This window comes from Diadema setosum, chromosome 20 (genome assembly GCF_964275005.1).
Source record: "Diadema setosum chromosome 20, eeDiaSeto1, whole genome shotgun sequence".
Classification (NCBI taxonomy): Eukaryota; Metazoa; Echinodermata; class Echinoidea; order Diadematoida; family Diadematidae; genus Diadema; species Diadema setosum.
Genome location: NC_092704.1, coordinates 33,744,916 through 33,765,695, shown reverse-complemented (window position 1 = coordinate 33,765,695; position 20,780 = coordinate 33,744,916). Strand labels below are relative to the sequence as shown.

General features: G+C 38.1%; 1 protein-coding gene across 1 annotated transcript in view; it reads right to left on the bottom strand.

Annotated features, from left to right (window-relative positions):
* LOC140243626 (uncharacterized) overlaps positions 1-20,780 on the bottom strand; it is an 85,614-nt gene that overhangs the window by 10,040 nt on the left and 54,794 nt on the right. The window contains 16 exon segments of the mRNA XM_072323291.1: positions 566-796; positions 1,422-1,598; positions 1,946-2,145; positions 2,952-3,162; positions 3,675-3,808; positions 4,180-4,300; positions 5,127-5,271; positions 7,311-7,604; positions 8,711-8,975; positions 10,625-10,783; positions 11,727-11,880; positions 12,870-13,100; positions 13,362-13,721; positions 14,603-14,944; positions 15,178-15,390; positions 15,971-16,132. Coding sequence (XP_072179392.1) covers positions 566-796; positions 1,422-1,598; positions 1,946-2,145; positions 2,952-3,162; positions 3,675-3,808; positions 4,180-4,300; positions 5,127-5,271; positions 7,311-7,604; positions 8,711-8,975; positions 10,625-10,783; positions 11,727-11,880; positions 12,870-13,100; positions 13,362-13,721; positions 14,603-14,944; positions 15,178-15,390; positions 15,971-16,132 — 3,399 coding nt within the window.

Here is a 20,780-nt window from a genome sequence, read left to right as displayed (position 1 = left end):
CACGTTAAGAAAATTTCGACCTTTCATCAAACCATTGCAATGGAAAATCAAAAATAAAAAAGCTTTTCGAAGCGCATTGTAATTCAAATCCAATTTTGTGTTAGCAAATTTAGAGCGACAGCCCTCAGGTGGACTTAGATATTCTATTTACTAATCAGTTATAAAAAAATAATTCACTTTTTGGGTAACATTCCCATTGTCATATACATTTGTATATATGAAGAGTTTGTTTGCAAAAACCGATAAGTCCATGTTTGCCAAATGGAGATATTTGCGATTAAAGGTCAAGAAAAATAAAGAGAATAATAAGAAAATTTTTGCTTCTTTTGACAATAACTTAAAAAATATACCTGTATATTATGTAGTGACCAATATATCATTTAAAAGGTATTATTTTGTACTTTATGACAGATATCGTACGTCAAAATCTTCCAAAATGGACTTATCGGTTTTTGCAAACAAACCCTTCATATATTCAGAACGTATGCACTTAGCAAATGTATCTATAAATATTTATAAAGCACTCAAAGACGTTATTAATACATATTCATCTAAGTTATCATACCTTTTTGAGTTTCACAGAAATTGCCAAAATATCCATCAGGGCAATAACAGACAGCTGTTCCCTCTTTGGTTTCACATATCCCACCGTTCTTACAGAATTCTGGACTGCACAGGTCTTGGGCCTGTTCACACTGGATGCCTGTGTAGCCCTCTTCACACTCGCAGTAATATGAACCCAGTTTATTGTGGCAGGAGCCGTGCTGACAAGGGTCTGAAAGGCACTCGTTTACGTCTGTAAGAGAGGATACACAACACACCTGATTGCTCACACATAAATCCCATGTTATTGACTATGTCTTCAGTTGTGAGAAGATAAGACGTGACCTATATTTCTTTGGCTAGTATCACAAGCCTTACATCAACAAATTTATGAGAGTTTCTATCCTAGATTGTAAAAACGTTCGTCATAGGTAATACGATGTATTCTATAAGGATACAAATGGACAGAAGGATTTTATGTTGGTATCATGATCGCTCAGAATAAAATTCTTCATCAGTGCGTTATGCATATTTCAGGCGGCTGTCCTGACCATCTTAATTCCTAAACATGTTATAGTGATACAGAATGAATCCTGCTCACTATACATAATTACTCAGCAACAAGTCTTTAACCACTTGAAATTACTAAACTGCAATCTGAAACCTGTACCATTATGCAAATTCATATCAAACTATTATCGAAAGATACACTTCTTATGAACGCATACAATGTAAAAGTATTTCTCATAATTTAACGCATTATCATGTATCAATCTTAATGCAATCAAAATGCCTGAAATACGTTACACAAGTTTGATCTAATGTAAAAAAGAAAAGGATGTATCTGACCCAAATCAGCTGTGTATCAATAGTCTTACCATCACAATGGGACGGTGATTCTAGCTGATTGGACGAGACATTGACATGTGACGGCATGTCTGTCCATGACACTATGTCACCGAAGATGGCAGGCTGACAAGATGAAGCAAGGCTCTCCTGTTCAGCAATAGACAGTACTGAACTCCAGACGTTGTAGTTACTGATGGCGATGTAATCTGTCAATGTGCACCACACAGACAATGTCAAAATCATTCTCTAGGTTAACGTCATTCACTTCCACTTTCAACAGGCATTTTGACCAAAAAAAAAAAAAAAAATATCAAAGAGGACATGATAAACCAATCCAACAATAAAACACAAATAGGAGAGCATCACTGTACATGAGAACAAGAGTCTAAGTTGAGCTCAAACAAAACAAAGTACAATAGATATTGAATGTATTACTGGTCCTTTTCTAATTATTCCAAAATACATCAGACAATTTCTTTTTTTTCTTTTTGCACAAGGTCACCAATTGCAATGACAGAAATGCCAGTAATAACAGATCAAATTGTTTTCCTACCTGTGTCGCCTATCATGTCTGCCCCTAACCATATTCTGCCTCCAGAGGGGGCATGTCCAGTTGCCATGGTAACATTGCCTGATAGAGGCTCCTCTCTGTCCAATGAAAGAGTCCAGGAACTGGTCGGTGTGAACGCCCATGTGATAAGTATGTGATGCCATTTAGCGTCGCAGAGCGAAGTTCCAACGTTGTATGTTTTGCTGGTAGGTAGAATGGGAAGATACAATTTGGGTCTTGTGATTCTCGGCGTTGATGTATAAGACAAATCATACATGAAGGGTCCCTGGCAGAACTCTTATATGTGTCATCTAGGTTTCATCAATCTCAACAGTAAATATGAAATATGAATTTTGAATAATAGCATTTTAGTAATTCTTCCTGAAGTGCTATTTGATGAATAAATGCTTAAACAATTTGCATACAATTAATGACATCTTTGAGTCTATTGTTCCCACAAGCGTAACATGGAAAGTGATTAAGTACGTTTCATTAATTCTCTAAATTTGAGTCACATCCTTGCCGAATCTACAGCTAAATGCAACAGGAAGGATAATGTTGAACAGTTCTATTAAAAGATGGTTTTAAACTATTTGGAAGAAATAAATCAAATTTTAACTACCGCGTAATGGGTAAATAGTCATTGCAGTTCAACCATAGCAAATGGAAATAACTATCACCAGGTAGTAATTTCCATATAAAACAGACTTGGATACATTGGGTTTCAGCATTAATTTCACACAAATAACAAACAATACCTTGCTCTCGTAATAGGGCCATACATAAGTTGATAATGTTAAAAACCTATACGGTTCATAATATAATGTTATCATGAAATATCTGAAATATATAGGAGTATTAGAGATCTGGAGACATTAACAATGATGAACATTAGATAGCTTGTTGAACTGTGGATCTTTCGTGGCTTTCAACAACAACAGCAACATTAACAGAAACAACAACAACAACAAAAACAACAACAACAATGTCAACAGAAAAATCAAGTTACCTTTCACTTGTAAGTTTTAAATTGCAGATGTCATACAACGAATATTTCTTATCTTGGAAGTTGTAACTGAACAGAAGAAAGTCTGGAATGACACGAAGGCTCCTTAACCAGACCGACAGTGTAAGTCTGCTCAGGTTATTTAGTTTGTTGCTAGTCATATTGACTATCTTAGATTGGCCAATAAACTCGAGATCAAAATCAGTCGGAAGAGCTGAAAAAAGAAAAGAAAAGAAAAGAAAAGAAAAGAAATGACCTGTCATACAGTCCAAGCCAAATACATTTCATGACGCAATGTAAGATTTAGTGGATTGATCATTTAGCAGGTCGGCCTATACATATTTCGATTTCTTTATTTCTACCTAACGAAAGGCGATATATGATATAAAGTATACAAACAAAAAAGTAAATAAGTGTTAACACTATAAAGGATACAATGTATAGTACTGCATGTTTGGGAGAATGAATGCACATTATCACAAAACAAACAATGCATACTGTGCAGAAATAACATTAAGACATTATCTAACAGAAATGGACTGTTAAGAAAAGGATGAGCTTATAGGATGAATCCATGACACTATAGAATCATACAATTAATAGAATTTATAAATATATATATAGATAATCATATATATATATATAAATATATACATCCTTTTTTTTTTATAAAGATATGTATATATTAATCTTTGCTGTATAAAATCAGGGCAAATACACTCATACCAGTTTCACACTGTTGGCCAGTGTAGCCAGGAGGACACTGGCAGACAAACTGCAGGAATCCTTCCACACAGGTGCCTCCATTAAGACAGGGGTCACTTTCACACTCCATGCTCTCCTCTGCACAAGTGATCCCACTATTACGAAAGGGCAAATCAGAAAAATATGAAACAAAACAAAACAAAGGTAATATTAAGTAGCTTTCAAACAACCTCCAACTTAATTTCTGAAATATTATGCAGTCTATGACTGCAGTTATGTGTATGTGTGTGTGTGTGTGTGTGTGTATGTGTAAAAGTACATGATCGTGCCTAATTTGACTACCTGGCACTCTTGCGTAACTAAAGTAAGGGCCCCTGTGCCTCTTACGTTCTTACACTATATAAATACAAAACTTCTTCCGTCAGACCGTTTCTGTCATAAGCATTTATGCCATTCTAACATGTAGTTGTCTGAGCTGTGTCGATGAAGAAATCCATTTGAAAACAGCAATCATCACTTTTATTACCTGAAGCCATCAGTGCATTTGCAAAGGAAGCCCGCGACCATGTCTTCACAAGTGCCTAGATTCTCACAGGGACTAGAAGCACACTCGTCGATATTTGTCTCGCATTGCTCTCCAGTGTAACCTGATGACGAAAGCAATCATATAACTGATTTATAAATTGCCCTTCGTTTTCATTAAGTGTTTTTGTAGCCATGATGAAAAGTCATGGGCATTAGGGTTGGGTTTGAACCAACGATCTCATGATTATGCGTATGCAGTACTCCGGTATTCAGGACTGATTTAAGATGACTTTTCTCGTTTTTGGTTCATTATCTTGAGGCCACCAAGGTAGCGTTGTACATTATAACTATTATTTTTACAGACTTGTCAAATTATGGGTTTGTAGGGTCTGCGCTTAAAGGGAATGGCTAGTAACTGATCAGTGGGAATCAGTGGGAATGCTGGGGGATGATTGTTCTAATTTTTGTGAGATTCATTTAAGAGTAGATTATATATCTATTGTTGTGTGAAAATTATTTGCTTCAGAATGGTCTCATATTCAAGTAATGTGCAGTTTAATGCCCCGTCAGTCACTGTACCGGCATGCTAATCTGGAACCATTAAACTGCACATTACTTGAATATGAGACCATTCTGAAGCAAATAACCTTTTTAGTAACCGATTTGTTGCTTAGATCAAGAATGACTGCGTTAATTTGTATTTCAATGGGCATGTCAGACTTTAATCGAAATGTTTATCTACCAAGAGATCTTGAAGACAACATTAATTAAAAAACGTGATATTACACTAATGGGAATTGCTCTCGAGAAAACCGGAGCATGGCCCAAACGTTTTATCAACATGTCTTTTATCATACACGTCAGGACACCCCTGCAAACACTAAAGATGTCTCAAAAGCTGTACAAATCTAAAATGTCATCAATTTCAAACAATACGTATAGACTCACCATCTGAGCATTGGCAAGAGAATCTATCCACATCGTCAAGGCATGTAGCACCATGCAGGCATGGCTGGGAGAAACAGTCATCCACGTTATGCTGACAGAATGAGCCACTGAACCCCGGCAGACACTGACATATGTACCCATTTACCTGAAAATATCATGAGTAAGTAAAATATATATATATATAATAATAATAGTGAGACTCTTGTAGAGCGCACATTTCTACCTAAAAAAGATACTCAAGGCGCTATAGAACAGAGTACATATTGTGTCACGTTACAACAGTATCACAGAAAATAATAAGACAATAAACCAACAAACAATATATACGTACACATACATTACATACAGGCATACAATATTGTCAATTCAAATTAAAAATATACGTCTTGAGATTCTTTTTGAAACTATCAATGGAAGATGCTTCTCTAAGAGATTTTGGTAGGCCATTCCATAGTTTTGGGCCCATATACGAAAAAGCCCGATCCCCCCAATTATGCTTGATTCGAGGTACCTGTAATTTTAGCGAGTTTGATGAACGTAGATTACGTGGTGGTTGGTGAAGATGAAGAGTATTTTGAAGGTAGACAGGGGCAAATTTGCGCAATGTACGGTAAACAAGAAGAAGAATCTTGAAGTTAATACGTTTTTCAACAGGAAGCCAATGTAGGGACCGAAGTATTGGGGTAGTATGGACAGTTTTCTTCTTGAAAGTAAGTAATCTAGCAGCACAATTCTGAAGACGTTGCAGTTTACTGAGTTCTTTTTGTGGAAGACTGCAAAACAGAGAATTGCAGAAATCTAGACGAGACGAAATAAGAGCATGCATCAGTTTTTCTGCTGCTGATCTAGTTAAATATCTCCGAATTGAGCCCAGGTTACCCAAATGAAATCTTACAGATTGGGATACATATGAAATGTGGTCTTTGAATGTCAGATTTGCATCATAAACAACACCAAGATTACGAACTTTGTTCGAAGGCTTGATATTACTATTGCCGATTCTAACAAAACATGTATCAGAATTCACCATAGACAACATTTGTTTGGATCCTATCAGAATAAATTCTGACTTACTGTCATTAAATTTGAGACCATTTCTTTCCATCCATGCCTTAACATCATCAATACATAATTCCAATCGTTTTACAGCTTCAGTGAGTTCAGTCCTGGTTGGTGAAAAGGATACAAATATTTGTATATCATCTGCATAACAGTGATACTGAATGTCGTGTCTTTCAAAAATGTGTCTAATCCTTGAAAGATATTGCATGTGATCATTTCTAGCTTGGAAGAGAAAGGAAAATGCTCAATCAGGTACGATGTTTATAACATAGCTTACGTGGCCTAATAACATACGCTGCAATATGATATGCTTTGATATAATATAACATAATTCATAGTTAGTGTAGTATAATATGATATAGTTTGATATAATGTGATATGATATATGATATAATATGATGTAATATGATATTATATTTTATAATAGAATTTGATACTACAGAAAAATATACAACATAAAATGATATGATAAGACAGGAAGGATAAGTGTATGATCAGCACTGTTATAAAGTCAAATGTGCTTTTTAACCAAGAACTAGGTAACGACACACTTGGCAGATGGTGCACGTGCACCTTTGAAACTGTTTCATGAAAATATTCGGAAATTTGTCGATCTGGAAAGTTCACCAAGTCTGTGGAAAGGAACCGAGCTGTGATAGGGGCATACTCGGATTTCAGAGTTGATATTTAGTAATAATATGACGCACAGTTTTGGTAGAATATTTAGACAATTTTCTGTCAATAATAGGACAAAAAACGAACAAAACAAATTCCATCTCTCGAGAATTATAATGGGGGAGGGATGTTAGACCCCTCAACATTTTCAGTGATTGATGCCTCTACATGCCAGTTTCAATACAAAGGAAAATGACAGATACCACTTTTATATTCTTTGGATAATATCACAGCCATAGACTTCTGGAATTTTACTTCTCATGAGTGGTAGAATTTTACTTCTAATGAGTGGTAGAAGTCAAACAGAAATAGTTGTAAGAACAACTTTAAACAAAAAGAGACGTTATAAGGTCGCAACAAAAGGTGGAAACCCTAGATTGATGAAAAACAGCATCAACTGTACACTATGCTGGATGGTCAAAAAGCCTGTGCTATGCATTTACAAACCTGATCCACACAGGTACCTCCATTCTGACACTGGCGACCCCCACATTCGTTAACATCCTCCTCACACAATTCTCCCTGAAAACCGGTCAGGCAAGTGCAAGCGATTCTACCATCCGGCGTCTCCCTACACCTCCCACCATTCAGACAAGGGTTAGAGGAGCATGCAGGTGTTTCTACCAGCTGGCAGAAGGGACCAAAAAACCCGGTCTCACAGATACAGTGGTAGCCGCTGATATCATCATGACATGTGCCGTTGTTTTGACAACTGTGCTGTACACAGTCATCTGTATTGTTCTGTAGCAGAAAACATTTTATATCTACCATGATTCATGGTTGACACACTCGAAGGTAAAGTACGAATAGGTAGCGTAATTACCAGTTATACCATAATTATCATTTACGGCCTTTTCAGCTAGTAATATTTACAATGTTGTGAATTCGTCAATTGAGAAATGGGATTCGTGTGTCCTGCTAAGGTTATTTCAGTAAGGACAACATGTGTCTCTATTCACTAACATTATTTATATTCCGCTTACTACTCTTCACACGGCTGAACTATAATTTATGTGTATAAAAATAGAGTAATATTCAAGACAACAAATTATCTATTTCCGTAAAAAATGAATAGAAAACAATCTCTTCTTCACGGCTGTTGACACCTTGAAATGAAATACATCAATCAACACAGAACATGTATACAATTTTCAGCATTAAGCTGCAGCTGTTTTTTTTTTAAATCAAATTCACACCTATTTATATTCTTCTACACCTCAGTGGATTTTGATATAGTCACTGAAAACTATTTTTTTTTCCAGAATTTCAAGAAATTTCAGAAACATAATCTATCTATTCCAAGTTCTAGATCACCGTGTCACTGCCGGCCATCAGGGATAGCCTGGTGTTAACGTTGCTGCCTGTAAAGCAGTAGACAAGATTTTAAAATCTCGCTCGCTTCACTTTTCCGAAATGTTTGTTAAAATTGAACGAGCCAATGCCAAGCGATATCTCGCCTTCATATCGCAGTTTCTGAGCATAGTACAATGTATATCCGTCTGAGCTCTGAATTTGTTGGTCATAACTCAAGGCTATACCTAGGAAGTTCAGCACAATACGGTAAGTATATTGACGACGCCTACAACGAAAAAGTGACGTCTGTGTCTTACTTCTGCTACACAGTCAAGACAAAATCAGCAGTGCGATCTTAAAGATTCAGTAGGTGACTTTGGAGAAAAGTAATTTTCTCTTTCAGTGTCAATAAACCTTTTTAAAAGAAAATTCATGGGAGGGGAGTCTCCCGGGATTGGTGTTTTTTCCGATATACTTTAATGATTTTTCTTCTAAGACCTCATGTGATGCACCCCAGGATGTAGTCTCATCCATATCGTATCCAGTGGTCTCACCTTACAGTTTACTCCCTCGAAGCCAGGCGCACATTGACACAGGTAGGAGCCCGGTCGGTCCACACAGGTACCGTTGTTGCGACACGGCCCTGACATACACTCATTAACATCCACCTCGCAATGGATGCCAGCAAAACCCTCACTACAATGGCAGAGGTAGCCATCCACCATGTCTTCACAGTTGCCTTGGTAACAGGGGAAGCTGCTGCACTCATCAACATCAATTTCACATCTGTTCCCAGTATAGCCCGATAAGCAAGTGCAACTGAATGTAAACAGGCGAAAGGACACTCAAGACAAATATCCTGTAACACACTTAAAACCTTTAAAAACAATAATCAAATGTTATTTGTTGATCAAATTTACAAACTTTTACCAAAGAGTGGTGACAAATATTCAATTGACTTATCACCTTGATTGATATTTTACTATACATTTTGCTACAATACTGCACCGAGAGCTGAGAATTGTTTTATTCACCGTGTTCAACTACGTCATCATATGTGACCCCGTATCACAAAACAAACAAAAAATCGCCGAGTAGATTCTGAAAGAACAGACTCTAAGCTTTAAAATGATGTATAACTCACTTCAAATGGACTCTCCTAACCTATCTAAATATTGGAAAGAATGGACAGACTCTGGAAAGTGTGAACTGAGAAAACAGGCTCTGAAGTACATGGTGTATTCAAGTGTTTAATCTTTACCAAGCTGTGCTAGCTGTGGGATGAATGGAACAAAAAACAGGATGTTGACCACTGGAGCAACAACAATGAAGGGATTATTAGATTAATCTGTAGTTGAGCATGCCTCATAAGGACATTCTGTACATGCTTAATGCCAACTTTCACTGCAGTAGCATCATTCTTTTCAAATTTATTGGAGTTGAAAGTGAAGTGTATGGACGGGGTTTTTGAGAAATGATAACGGAGTTCTATGAGAAACAACTAAACACACTATTCCACCAAAAATTGTTCGAGAAAAACTGCTGAAAACACAAGTTCCTGTTTGTTTTATGATCCCAAACTTTAATATAATATAGAAAAAGATTTGTTCTTTCAGAAAATATGAAAAACTCAAGTTTGGTTGGGTTGACCCATTTCACCTATTTTCAGTCCTCACACAAAATCACTGGGTGCGACTTTTTGTTCGTTTTGTGATGCACGGACACACATGACTGCAGGTTGTTTAAAAAATGGGAAAGGGATGTAACCTTTCTTCATGAATTTCCTTTTGTACTTCTTTTTTAGTTGAGATTTGTATGTTCTTGTTCCCTTTCTATCGTGTTTTTCCTTAATGGACACATTCATCTACTGCTTTTTTTTTCCACAGGTAACTTTTAGGGAACATACAATTAATTTGTACGCAACTATTTCTGTAAGCATCAGTTTTCACGGAAAAAAAAATTTCGAACTGATTTCATGTTTCACATTAACAAATAGTCAAATTCACCCAAGAATACAAAATATTGATAATTATTTTCATTCATAGTACTTTATGTCATATTAGGTAAATTACAGTGTTGGTTGTCTTTCCATGGCAAAGTCGTAGTCCAAATTTACATACACTACATATACTTTGCATATTTTTTTTAAATGGTACCACGCTTTTCGTATTATCTGGGATTTAAAATCTGCTTTTTTGACAGCCAGTCTTATATAATGAAGGTACGAATTATGAGTAGTAGTGAAAGAAAATAAGTATAGTGACTCTTTAGAAGTCTGTTAGGGAGTGAAAAACATGTAGACTCAAGCCTGAATCAATCAGTTTTTTATTTCAAAAAGTTATCTTGTACGTTAACCAAAATGGTGCAATGTTCTTTTAATAGCTGTGGATATATATTTTTGATGAAACTAGTCTCTAAATTCTGAATATTCAAAGAGCAGCTGCAATAGAAGAGAGCACTAAACTCACCTAGACCCAGCAAGACTGTTGGTACATACACCATTATTTGAACAAGGCTCGTCAACACAGAAGTCTGTAACTGCGTCACACAAGGTCCCCGAGTAACCTTGGTTACACTCGCAGACGAAGGAGTCCAAGCCATCCACACAAGTCCCATTGAAACACGGGCTAGAAAGGGCAAAATAACAAGTTTTGCTGAGTTATATGTGAGCCTAATTCTCGAATCCTGAAAATCAGCTGTCTGATACTTGACCATAATTACGAAATGGAAAGTTTACCTCGCATTTATACGAGCTGCTCTGAAAAACAATGCGCTAAGATGTAGCTGAAGAACTTAGTCCTGAGCACCTATCAAACTTGTCGCCAAATTACAGGTCTTCTTTCCCTATTTTCTTGTCCATATCGACCCAAGCATTTTACACGACTTTCTTCATGTAGTTTGTCCATTATTTTCATGTTAATGTTTTCTTCTTCTCCTTTTCTTTCTTTTCTCTTTGTTGTATGTGACTGTGTGCACGCACGCTTGCCCAGGTGCACTCGCGTGCTTGCAGTCAACAATGTGAATGTGTGAATGTAACTGATTGTGTTTGACATTTTTGGGGGAGGGATCTACCCCATAAGCATCTGCTTTTTATGTAGGTTCCTACTGCACATAATATTAATCATCCATTATGAATTTATCGTACTTCAGATTGATTTTAATTCACATTCTGTCACATGATATCATTATAGTCTTTATTATACTGAACTTACAAATATTGTTGCATTTAAGTGTCATGGGTGTATGCTGAAAATACAAGACTGTACAATTTGTGAGGAAACTTCAAAATGAAATGAAAAATGAAATATGCAATGAGTGATAGCATTGATGATGACATGTGGCCGTAAATAGCAAAGATAGTCAATCTTTTACCTTTACACATCATTAAGTGGGTAGACGATGAAAAAAAAAAACAACCCATTGACCTCTTGTTCCCTACAGTAATGAATGGCTGGGAAGAATGTTCATGGCGTATCTTTTTTGGATATATCACCTAAAGACGATAAAACTATCATGACTACAATATTAAATTTTGATGAAAGAAATCATTACAACCCATATCTCTTTTACCTAGATAGGCACTCGTTGATATTTTCATCACACAATATTCCAGTAAACCCAGGTGCACATTCACAAGAGAAGTTCCCCACCATGTCCAGGCAGGTTGACCCGTAAAAGCAGGGCTCACTAGCACACTCATTGATGTCCACTTCACAACTAGGACCTGTATAATACAGGGATACCGTGAAAAAAAAAAAAAAGTCTATACGTTGGTAGTCCATCTGATATGCTGATATGCAATATGTTTGAAACTGACTTACGTTAATGACAGAAACAGCAACGAACAGTCTAATAGTTTCATCTAGAGTTCATAGGAAATTACAATATTAAGTGTACACACATACTGCTTGGATGTAAAAAAAAAAAACGTATATAGGAGATTATGTATAAATTTTGTTTAAGATATAATGTTCAAATATTTGTCTTTTCAAGGACTCCCTCCTTTCTTTTCTTTTTTTTTCCTCTCTCCCGTCCTAATTTCTACTTGTTTGTCGCTTTTCATTCTGTCTTTCACAGTATTGCTCTCTTTTTCAATTCTGCTCTTCCTCTCGACACGTCCCTATTCTGGACAAATAATTGTACATGTATGAATCAAAATATCTGATTTTGTGTCCCTTGTGTAATTTTTGTACATTGAATTATCGAGCAGCTCAGTAACCGACTGCAATACAATTGAAATAAAAACGTTGTTGATTTCAATTCACGTGAATCATTGGTTCATGATTTCATTCTAATGATGATCTCCCTAATGTACGTAAACTAGAAGATAAAAGCCTATTAAAACCAAAAACATGTCAGAGGGAAGAAATAACAAATTAACTCTTTATATTGTTTTTTTTTTTCACTGACTGTTTGAGATTGAAACCTTGGGTTCTTTATAATAAATTATTGTATATATATATATATATATATATATATATATATTTTTTTTTTTTTTGGTAATGCATATCTTTTTATCATGGGATTCTTTTAAACACAATAATGGTCCTTTGACCACACATGTAAATAACTCCCTACGTCAAAAGTGAGATGAACAAACCAGTATCCCATCTCTGATAAGATTAAACAATCTAAACATTAAATATATGTAGTGCCAGCTGCAAACCTTAAGTTTTGTAAACAGAAAATTATGACTCCCGCTCCTAGTCCTACCTTGGAAACCACCGCGACACTGGCAAGAATACGAATCAATCCCGTTCACACAGGTTCCTCCGTTGAGACACCTGTCCTCCACTTCACAGAAGTCGAAGACCTCGGAACAGTCCACACCCCGATACCCAGGGCGACAGATGCAATAGAATCCACCAACCACCGAAAGGCAAGTAGCATTGGCGCTGCATGGTTGGTTGGCACAGAGATCCATGTTTTCCTCACATGTTGGCCCTGGTCCAGCAACGAGAAGCCGCGATGATTAAAAGTTAATTTGTGCTACATAAATGACACTGAAGCGGAACGTAACATGCTTGTGCAGGCTTAAAGAATTCAGACCAATTTGGTGAAATATTGAGCGATTTGTGTGAACACCAAAATGTTTAGTGAAAATAAAGACGAAATAAGTGTGTATGGGATTTGTCATTTCCATTGTATGCATCATTATTTTGTTTTGTGCAGGAAACTTTGCTGGTATTAATCGTTATTGCTTACCCTTAAAACCGTCTGCGCATGTACAATTAAAGCTGTCAATCTCATTCACACAAGTCGCTCCGTTTGAGCAGGGGCCGGAGGCACAGTTATCCTGGCTGACCTCACAGTTACGACCTATGAAACCAGACTGACAAGTGCAGTTGAAGTCCAGCCCCGGATCCTCACCAAGCGAGCACACACCACCGTTCTGGCACGGCTCATCATCGCAAACATTCCTCTCTCGCTCGCACTGCTCCCCGGCATAGCCCGGGGGACACAGACACTCGTAGGTGTCACCGAGGTCATAACATGTTCCGTTGTTGAAACAGGAGTGGCCGACACACAAGTCCATGTCTATTTCACACTGTTGACCGGTATACCCTACAAGTAAAAAGGAATGAAATATAACATTCTGAAATGGAAAGAGAATATTTTGAAGATTAAAATGCTTCTGAAGGAAAAGGAAAAGAAAAGCAAGTCCACGGACGCTCTATTATCACCTGGACTTTACGATAAAACGATTCAACGACCCCTTGTTCAACTTAAAATGTAGGTCGATGCAGGTATGACCATGGAGCTTTGCCAAGTTTGTCTGCTTGGTTTTGTTGCATAGGTATTGAGTCTATCACTACATCACATCATGTATTAATGCTGTCTCCTAGCGTCTACACAGTGGGCTCCCGTTATGACGAAGTCCTCGGGACGTGCAGATTTCTTTCGTTGTATCGAATTTTCGTTATAACCAAACAAATACACGATAAAAACAGAACGGATGGTGTTGCGGCCTGAATTTTTAATTCGTTGTAACCGGAATTTCGTCATAACCGTGATTGTTATAACGGGAGCGCACTATATCATCACTGTGATACTTTACAATGCGGAACAATACACTAATAATGCAATAAAAGAAAAAGAAAAGTCATTATTTAACTTTGCCCACTCCTGGCTCTGTCATGGAATTTGTAATCTCTCTCCTATGAATATCTACACACACAATCTCCAGGGTGCCTAAGTACTTACATCTGAAATCAGTGTATCGCATCCTTGAGGTATTGCCGTACAATTACTAAAATCAGTTTTTCCCCCTGTTGCTGTAATGAGCACACGCTATCTACCTTGGGGAGTGTCTAGACTTTAGACACTGCAGATTCTTCTGTACTTACTGCAGATTCTTCTGTACTTACTCCAGTTTCGGAGATTGAAATCGTTTAAATGACACTTTTTCTTTGGTCATTCTACCAAATTTCAGAAATGCACCTTACCATGAGTGCAAGCACAGCTAAAACCATCGACTTCATCAATACAGATTCCTCCATTCCTACATGGCTGACTCTGACACTCGTTGATATTCCGCGAACAGTTAACACCTGAAAAGCCTGACGCACAGTCACATTCGTACCCCGGAACCTCGCCTGGCATCTCTCGACAGGTACCACCATTATGGCAGGGGCTTGCAAGGCACAGCTGCGTTTGAAGATGACAGCGGCTGCCATAATAACCTTCCAAGCACTGGCATTCGATATCGATGGCTGAGGCGATACACTTCCCATCGTTCAGACAATAATTGTTGTCGCAAATATTTATGCTTCCCTCACAGTTAGTCCCTGTATGGGAGATAACAAAATCAGTGAAGATGATAGTAGTCACCTATCAGAGTCTTCCTCTGAGGAAGCTAGGCTTTTCCGGTAATCTCAATTCGTTCGAAGAGAATTAGATTTTCCTTTAAGTACATGATGAGGCATAATTATTATTTGATTGAAGAAATCACAAACTATCCTTATAGAGATAACACATTCGAGGGTTTAAAATTGTTAAGTCATAGGTCTTAATTCCATACCGTTAAAGCCCTCTGGACAGGTGCAGGAGTAGCCGTTGATCTGATCGATGCAAGTACCCCCTCGCTGGCACGGCTGTAGCAAGGCGCACTCGTCTATATCCACTTCACAGGTCACGCCCTCAAAGCCAGGTGCACAGTTACACCGGAAGCTGTCCACAAGGTCAACGCAAGTAGAGCCATTGTGGCATGGCTCAGAAGCGCAGTCATCTTGGTCTGTATACGAGAAAGTGAGTGAAAATTTGTCTATCTTTGACAACTAGTATGTATGCTCAACAAGCAAATCAATCTTCGGAGGAAAAAAAAGAGAGAGAAAATACAAGTAGGGTAGCAATATACCTTTGCCTATTTTTCCGCATTTCTTTCAGACGGGAGTCTCCTGAAAATTCCTAAAGATACAAAGGTATGAACATCACTGTACTCTGCAGGATTTATATGTGCATAGCCGATTAGGAGTAAGGAAGAAAAATGAAACCAAAGATACCATTTACCACATTTTCTGTATATTTTCTGTACTGCTTATACTGAAGAGGTAAAATGGTATGGCTATTTCTGGCTATTTCTACTGTCACCCATTGATGAAAGGAATGAATGAACCTAGTGTAATGTAATGAACAACTTGATACCACTTTGAGTAAGTAGAAATATCACAAAATCAAATATTATGACTTTCCGAGAAGGCTATATTTTCGTAATCATAATTATTTACACGTAATTCAGCACTATTAAGCTAAGGATTTGTGACTAGGATCTTATCTGCCAACCATTTGTCCCTGTGTTTATAGCTGACACAAACCTATGCAATCTTGAACATCCTGTGCCCCACGGTTTGGTGTACTCAGGTGACCTGGGCACAGGTCACATGACTTCTGCTGACGCCGACTCTGGAATGATCCCACGGGACAGTACTCACAGGGAGCAAGTCCCGTTGGAGAGAAGGAACCCGGTCTGCACCATTCTGGGAAAGGTATACGAGGAAAGTGACAAAAAAGCATTGATTTTGAAACTCCAAACCTGAAAATGAGCTCAAAAGCAAACATACCAGAACGGCATGTGAAAAAAAGAAGAAGTGAACTAAGATTACAACAAAGGAAGAAAAGAAATGTCCCATTGTTTGAATCTTCTTCAGCGGTGCTCTATCCAGCGTTAGTACAATAACCTTTGTTTGTTTCTCCTACTTTTTTCATTTTGGCCTTAAAAGTGATTTTATTTTGCATATAATACACGTTATATCTAAAAGACAGTTAAAGAGTGAGCATTTAATCGAGGGGACACATTTTACGCCGAAACAGGGCATACACCACTTTGAATTTGAGAACGCCCAGGTGAACGTTTAAAGTGCCCCTTTTCTGAGTCAAGTGTCCCTTTTCATTTTTTAATGTACTCATAATGAGGGAATCGACGTTTTCCCTTTGGAACGGCTGTTTTCACACAGAAGGTGGGCCTTCATTGTTTCCTCTCTCCCCTAAAGGAGCGCTTAATGTTTTGGAGACAAAGATTAGTGAATCGGGGTTTTTTTTTTGTTGTTGTTGTTGTTTTTCTTGTTATTGCCTTTTGTTGTTGCCATACGACTTTTTCCCCTGCTTTGATGTCATCTCAAAACTTTCCAATAACCCTAACAGACACTAGTGGTTTTTTTTTTTTCCTTTGGAAAGTCGTCAGGGTATCAGACTAATAGTCTTCATTTTCACTTCACATTCGGCTTGGAGTAACTCTATACTAAGGAGTTATCAGATAACTCCTCTCTAAACTTCAGAAATTTCAAATCCTGCGCTGTTTTTTTTTTTTTTTTCTAGCACTCGATAGTCAGTTTCACAGGTCAGTTTAAGCCTTTGTGGGTGCAAAGACCATGAAGACAGTGTTCTCGTGAGAAGAGATGACAGTGGCGTACCGTGAGTCAAGACATTGAGGGGGGGGGGTACCTCATGGAAAAGTAATTTTGAGGGTGTGTATGTTTGTGCGTGCGTGTGTGTGTATGTGTGTGTGCGCCTGTGTGCGTGCGCTTTCAGTCTGCAAACTTAATGGGGACTACAATACATAACGGAATGTGATACATTCCACAGCGCAGTCATTGAGCAACACATTGAAGTTTTCCTTACAAAGGTTATTGAATGACGGTGTGAAACGACAAATTACTGGCAGCAAAATCATGAGAATTGCATGACAATTAAATGCGAGCGAACGGAGTGAGCGAGCTTGAAAATTTTTGACAATAACAGTCCCAAAACTGCCGTTTGTAGCTATATTTTTTATTTGCTTTGGAAATTAAGGGGGCGCACCTGACGCAACTGCTGGTAATTGCTGGCAGCAACATCAGGAGAATGGCATAACGATTAAATGCGAGCGAGCTTAAAATTTATACATTTTAAAGTCCCCAAACTGCCGTTTGTAGCTATATTTCATCGTTTTGGAAATTAAGGAAGGGGGGGGGGTGGTGCACCGGGTGCAACTGCTGGCAATAACTGGCAGCAACATCAGGAGAATGGCATAACGATTAAATGCGAGCGAGCGGAGCGAGCGAGCTTAAAAATTTTTGACATTTTACAGTCCCAAACTGCCGTTTGTAGCTATATTTTTTTCGTTTTGGAAATTTAAGGGGGGGGGGGGGGCGCACCGGGTGCAACTAGACTGGCAGCAACATCAGGAGAATGGCGTAACGATTAAATGCAAGCGAGCGGAGCGAGCGAGCTTGAAAATTTTGACATTTTACAGTAAAAAAAACTGCCGTTTGTAGCAGTCGGTTTATGTTCATGATTGGGGGAGGTATGACCAGCGAGATTGCGTCGAAGTGACCAAGCGGGGGAAGGATGTCCAAAATCTGCACTTTAGAGCATCCCTAATTGTTTGTGTCTGTGTGTGTGTTTTATATACATGGAAAAGTTAGGAAATAGCCCAGGTCAAGTCTTTTTATTGGCAATGCAAGGCATTTTGACATAGACTAGTATGTAAAGCAGCCAAGGGCGTACCGAGGGGGGGGGGGGGTGTTTTGGGTGTTCAAACACCCCCCTTTGCCAACAGGGGGGTGTTTAAGGTGTTCAAACACCCCCCTTGGGCAAAAGGGAGGTGTTTGAGCTATTCAACACCCCTCTTCAGCAATGCTTAGATGTTGACAAAAATGAAACAAAAGCTGTCTTTACCGCTTTTATTTCCGTTTTGAATTCGGCCTTTCCTTTCTTTTACGTTCATTTTCTCTCTCTCTCTCTCTCTCTCTTCCTTGTTTTAATGTTTGTGTGGATGATGATACATTATGGAGTTACATAATATCATACGCACTAAAGAACTCGTGTACAGTACGTGTTAATACTACGTTGCTGCACCGCGCGCGAAGCTGACGCGCAAACAGTAGACATTCCCGATCCCTGCTTTGCTTTCTGACCGAATCGCGAAGATACGTTGCGCATAATGTTCACCGTTTACCGGTATTATACCGTACGCGGTACCGTAAATTGTGCATGATGCGTAATATTATGTGTGTACAATGCATGCTGCGCTGCAGCCTATTATAGGCACATTGCATGCTAAGTCAGTAGTATCAACTACCAACAGTGGCGTATCGGGGGGGGGGGGCAAGGGGGCACGTGAAAAAAAAAAGAGAAAAGAAAAAGAAGAAGAAAAAAAAAAAATCTCGCCCGGACGGGGGGAAGGGGGGGGGGGGAGGGGGGCAGAAAACCAAATCAAACAAGATAAAAACAAAACATGAATTCCATGAATTCCATGTTTTTTAACGCTGAAATATAAAAATTTTCGGCTCGCTCGCTGCGCCCGCTCGCCAAAATTTATCAAAAACAAAACAAAACAAGAAGAACAAAACGTAATGATGACGTGGAAATATGAACATTTCGGCTCACTCACTCGTAGTAATTCAGAGTATATTTCCAAGTCCTTACTTTGTTGGCATAAATGGTTATCTATGAAGCCGTCACTATATTTTGATTAGAGTATTGTAAGATGTAATAACAAAAAAATGACAAGAATTCCATGTTTTGTAAGGTGAAATAGAAAAATTGTCGGCTCGCTCGCTGCGCTCGCTCACCAAAATTTATCAAAATTTATCAGATTTTATATCACCCTAAAAAAAAACCCTTTTAAGTGCTCGAAAAAGCATATCAAGTGGACTTTTTTTAAGTCCCTACCGGGATGGGATTGGGGTTGAACACTGTTGGTATAAATCGTTATCTATAAGACCGTCACTATATCTTGATTAGAATTGTCATTCGAAGATTTGATAACCAAAAATGACAAGAATTCCATGTTTTGTAAGCTGAAATACAAAAATTTTCGGCTCGCTCGCTGCACTCGCTCGCCAAAATTCTTCAATATCTATAACATTTAAAACACCCTCAAAAGACCCCTTCTATATAAGTGCTTGAAAAAGCACATCATGTGGACTTTTTTAAGTCCCTACCGGGATGGGGTTGGACACTGTTGGTACAAATCGTTATCTATAAGGCCGTCACTATGATTAGAATCGTAATTCGAAGATTTAATAACCAAAAATGACAAGAATTCCATGTTATGTATAAAGCTGAAATATAAAAATTTTCGGCTCGCTTGCTGCGCTCGCTCGCCAAAATATATCAAAATTTAGGGTAGCCTATACATTTAAATCACCCTCAAAAGACCCCTCTTAAGTGCTTCAAAAAGCATTTATCATGAGGACTTTTTTAAAGTCCCTACCGGGATGGGGTTGGGGTTGAATACTTTTTCAGAAATTAGGGGCGCAATTTTCGCGCTTGCCACGGGCGCCGTTTTCCCTAGATACGCCACTGACTACCAAGTACAGTCAGTATAGTAGCCTACTGGAAGCAGCAAGCTCTGGAAGCTCTGGGAGTAGCAAGTTACTTGCTACTCATTGTAATTAGTAATAGCACATGAACTTGGTTAACCTTTAGTAATAGTAGATATGAATCTTTTCAATGACTGAAAGTTAAAACTGAAAGATAACTGAGTGTGAGTCTATATACAAATTGTGGTTGGATGACTTTATTGCGCCTAAAATTCATTAGATATCTAGGTCTAGGAACAGTGGCGTAACTACGGGGGCATGGGGGGCACGTGCCCCCCCCCCCCCCCATCCGCTGATTAAGAAAAAAAGAAGAAAAAAAAAAAGAAAAAAAAAGAAAAAAACCTACGAAAATGCTAATTCAAGGGTTAGTAAACTGCTTTTGAAATCGATATGAAAGGATGATCAAGAAAAAAAAAAGATATTTTTCTAAGATTTCTTTTAACCATATAATTAAAGAGGTATAACATTGTTCAAAAAGCCCGGAAACGACAAAAGATTGTGATTCAGCGTGATTCCTGGTTGGCATTTTGAATACAAGCAGGATGTGCGCAGTGTACTCAGAATATCGGAATTGCAAAAAGAGTCGCTGCAATGTTGCGCAATGTTTGATAGGTTGTACACATTTGCTATCAAAGCTTGATCATTGATTTTGCAGTGTTGCTTTACATACTAGTCTATATTAAAATGCCTTGCATTGCCAATAATAAGACTTGACCTTGGCTATTTCCTAACTTTTCCATCTATGAAACACACACACTCACAAACAGAAACAAATTAGGGGATGCTCTATATAAAGTGCAGATTTTGGACATCCTTCTCC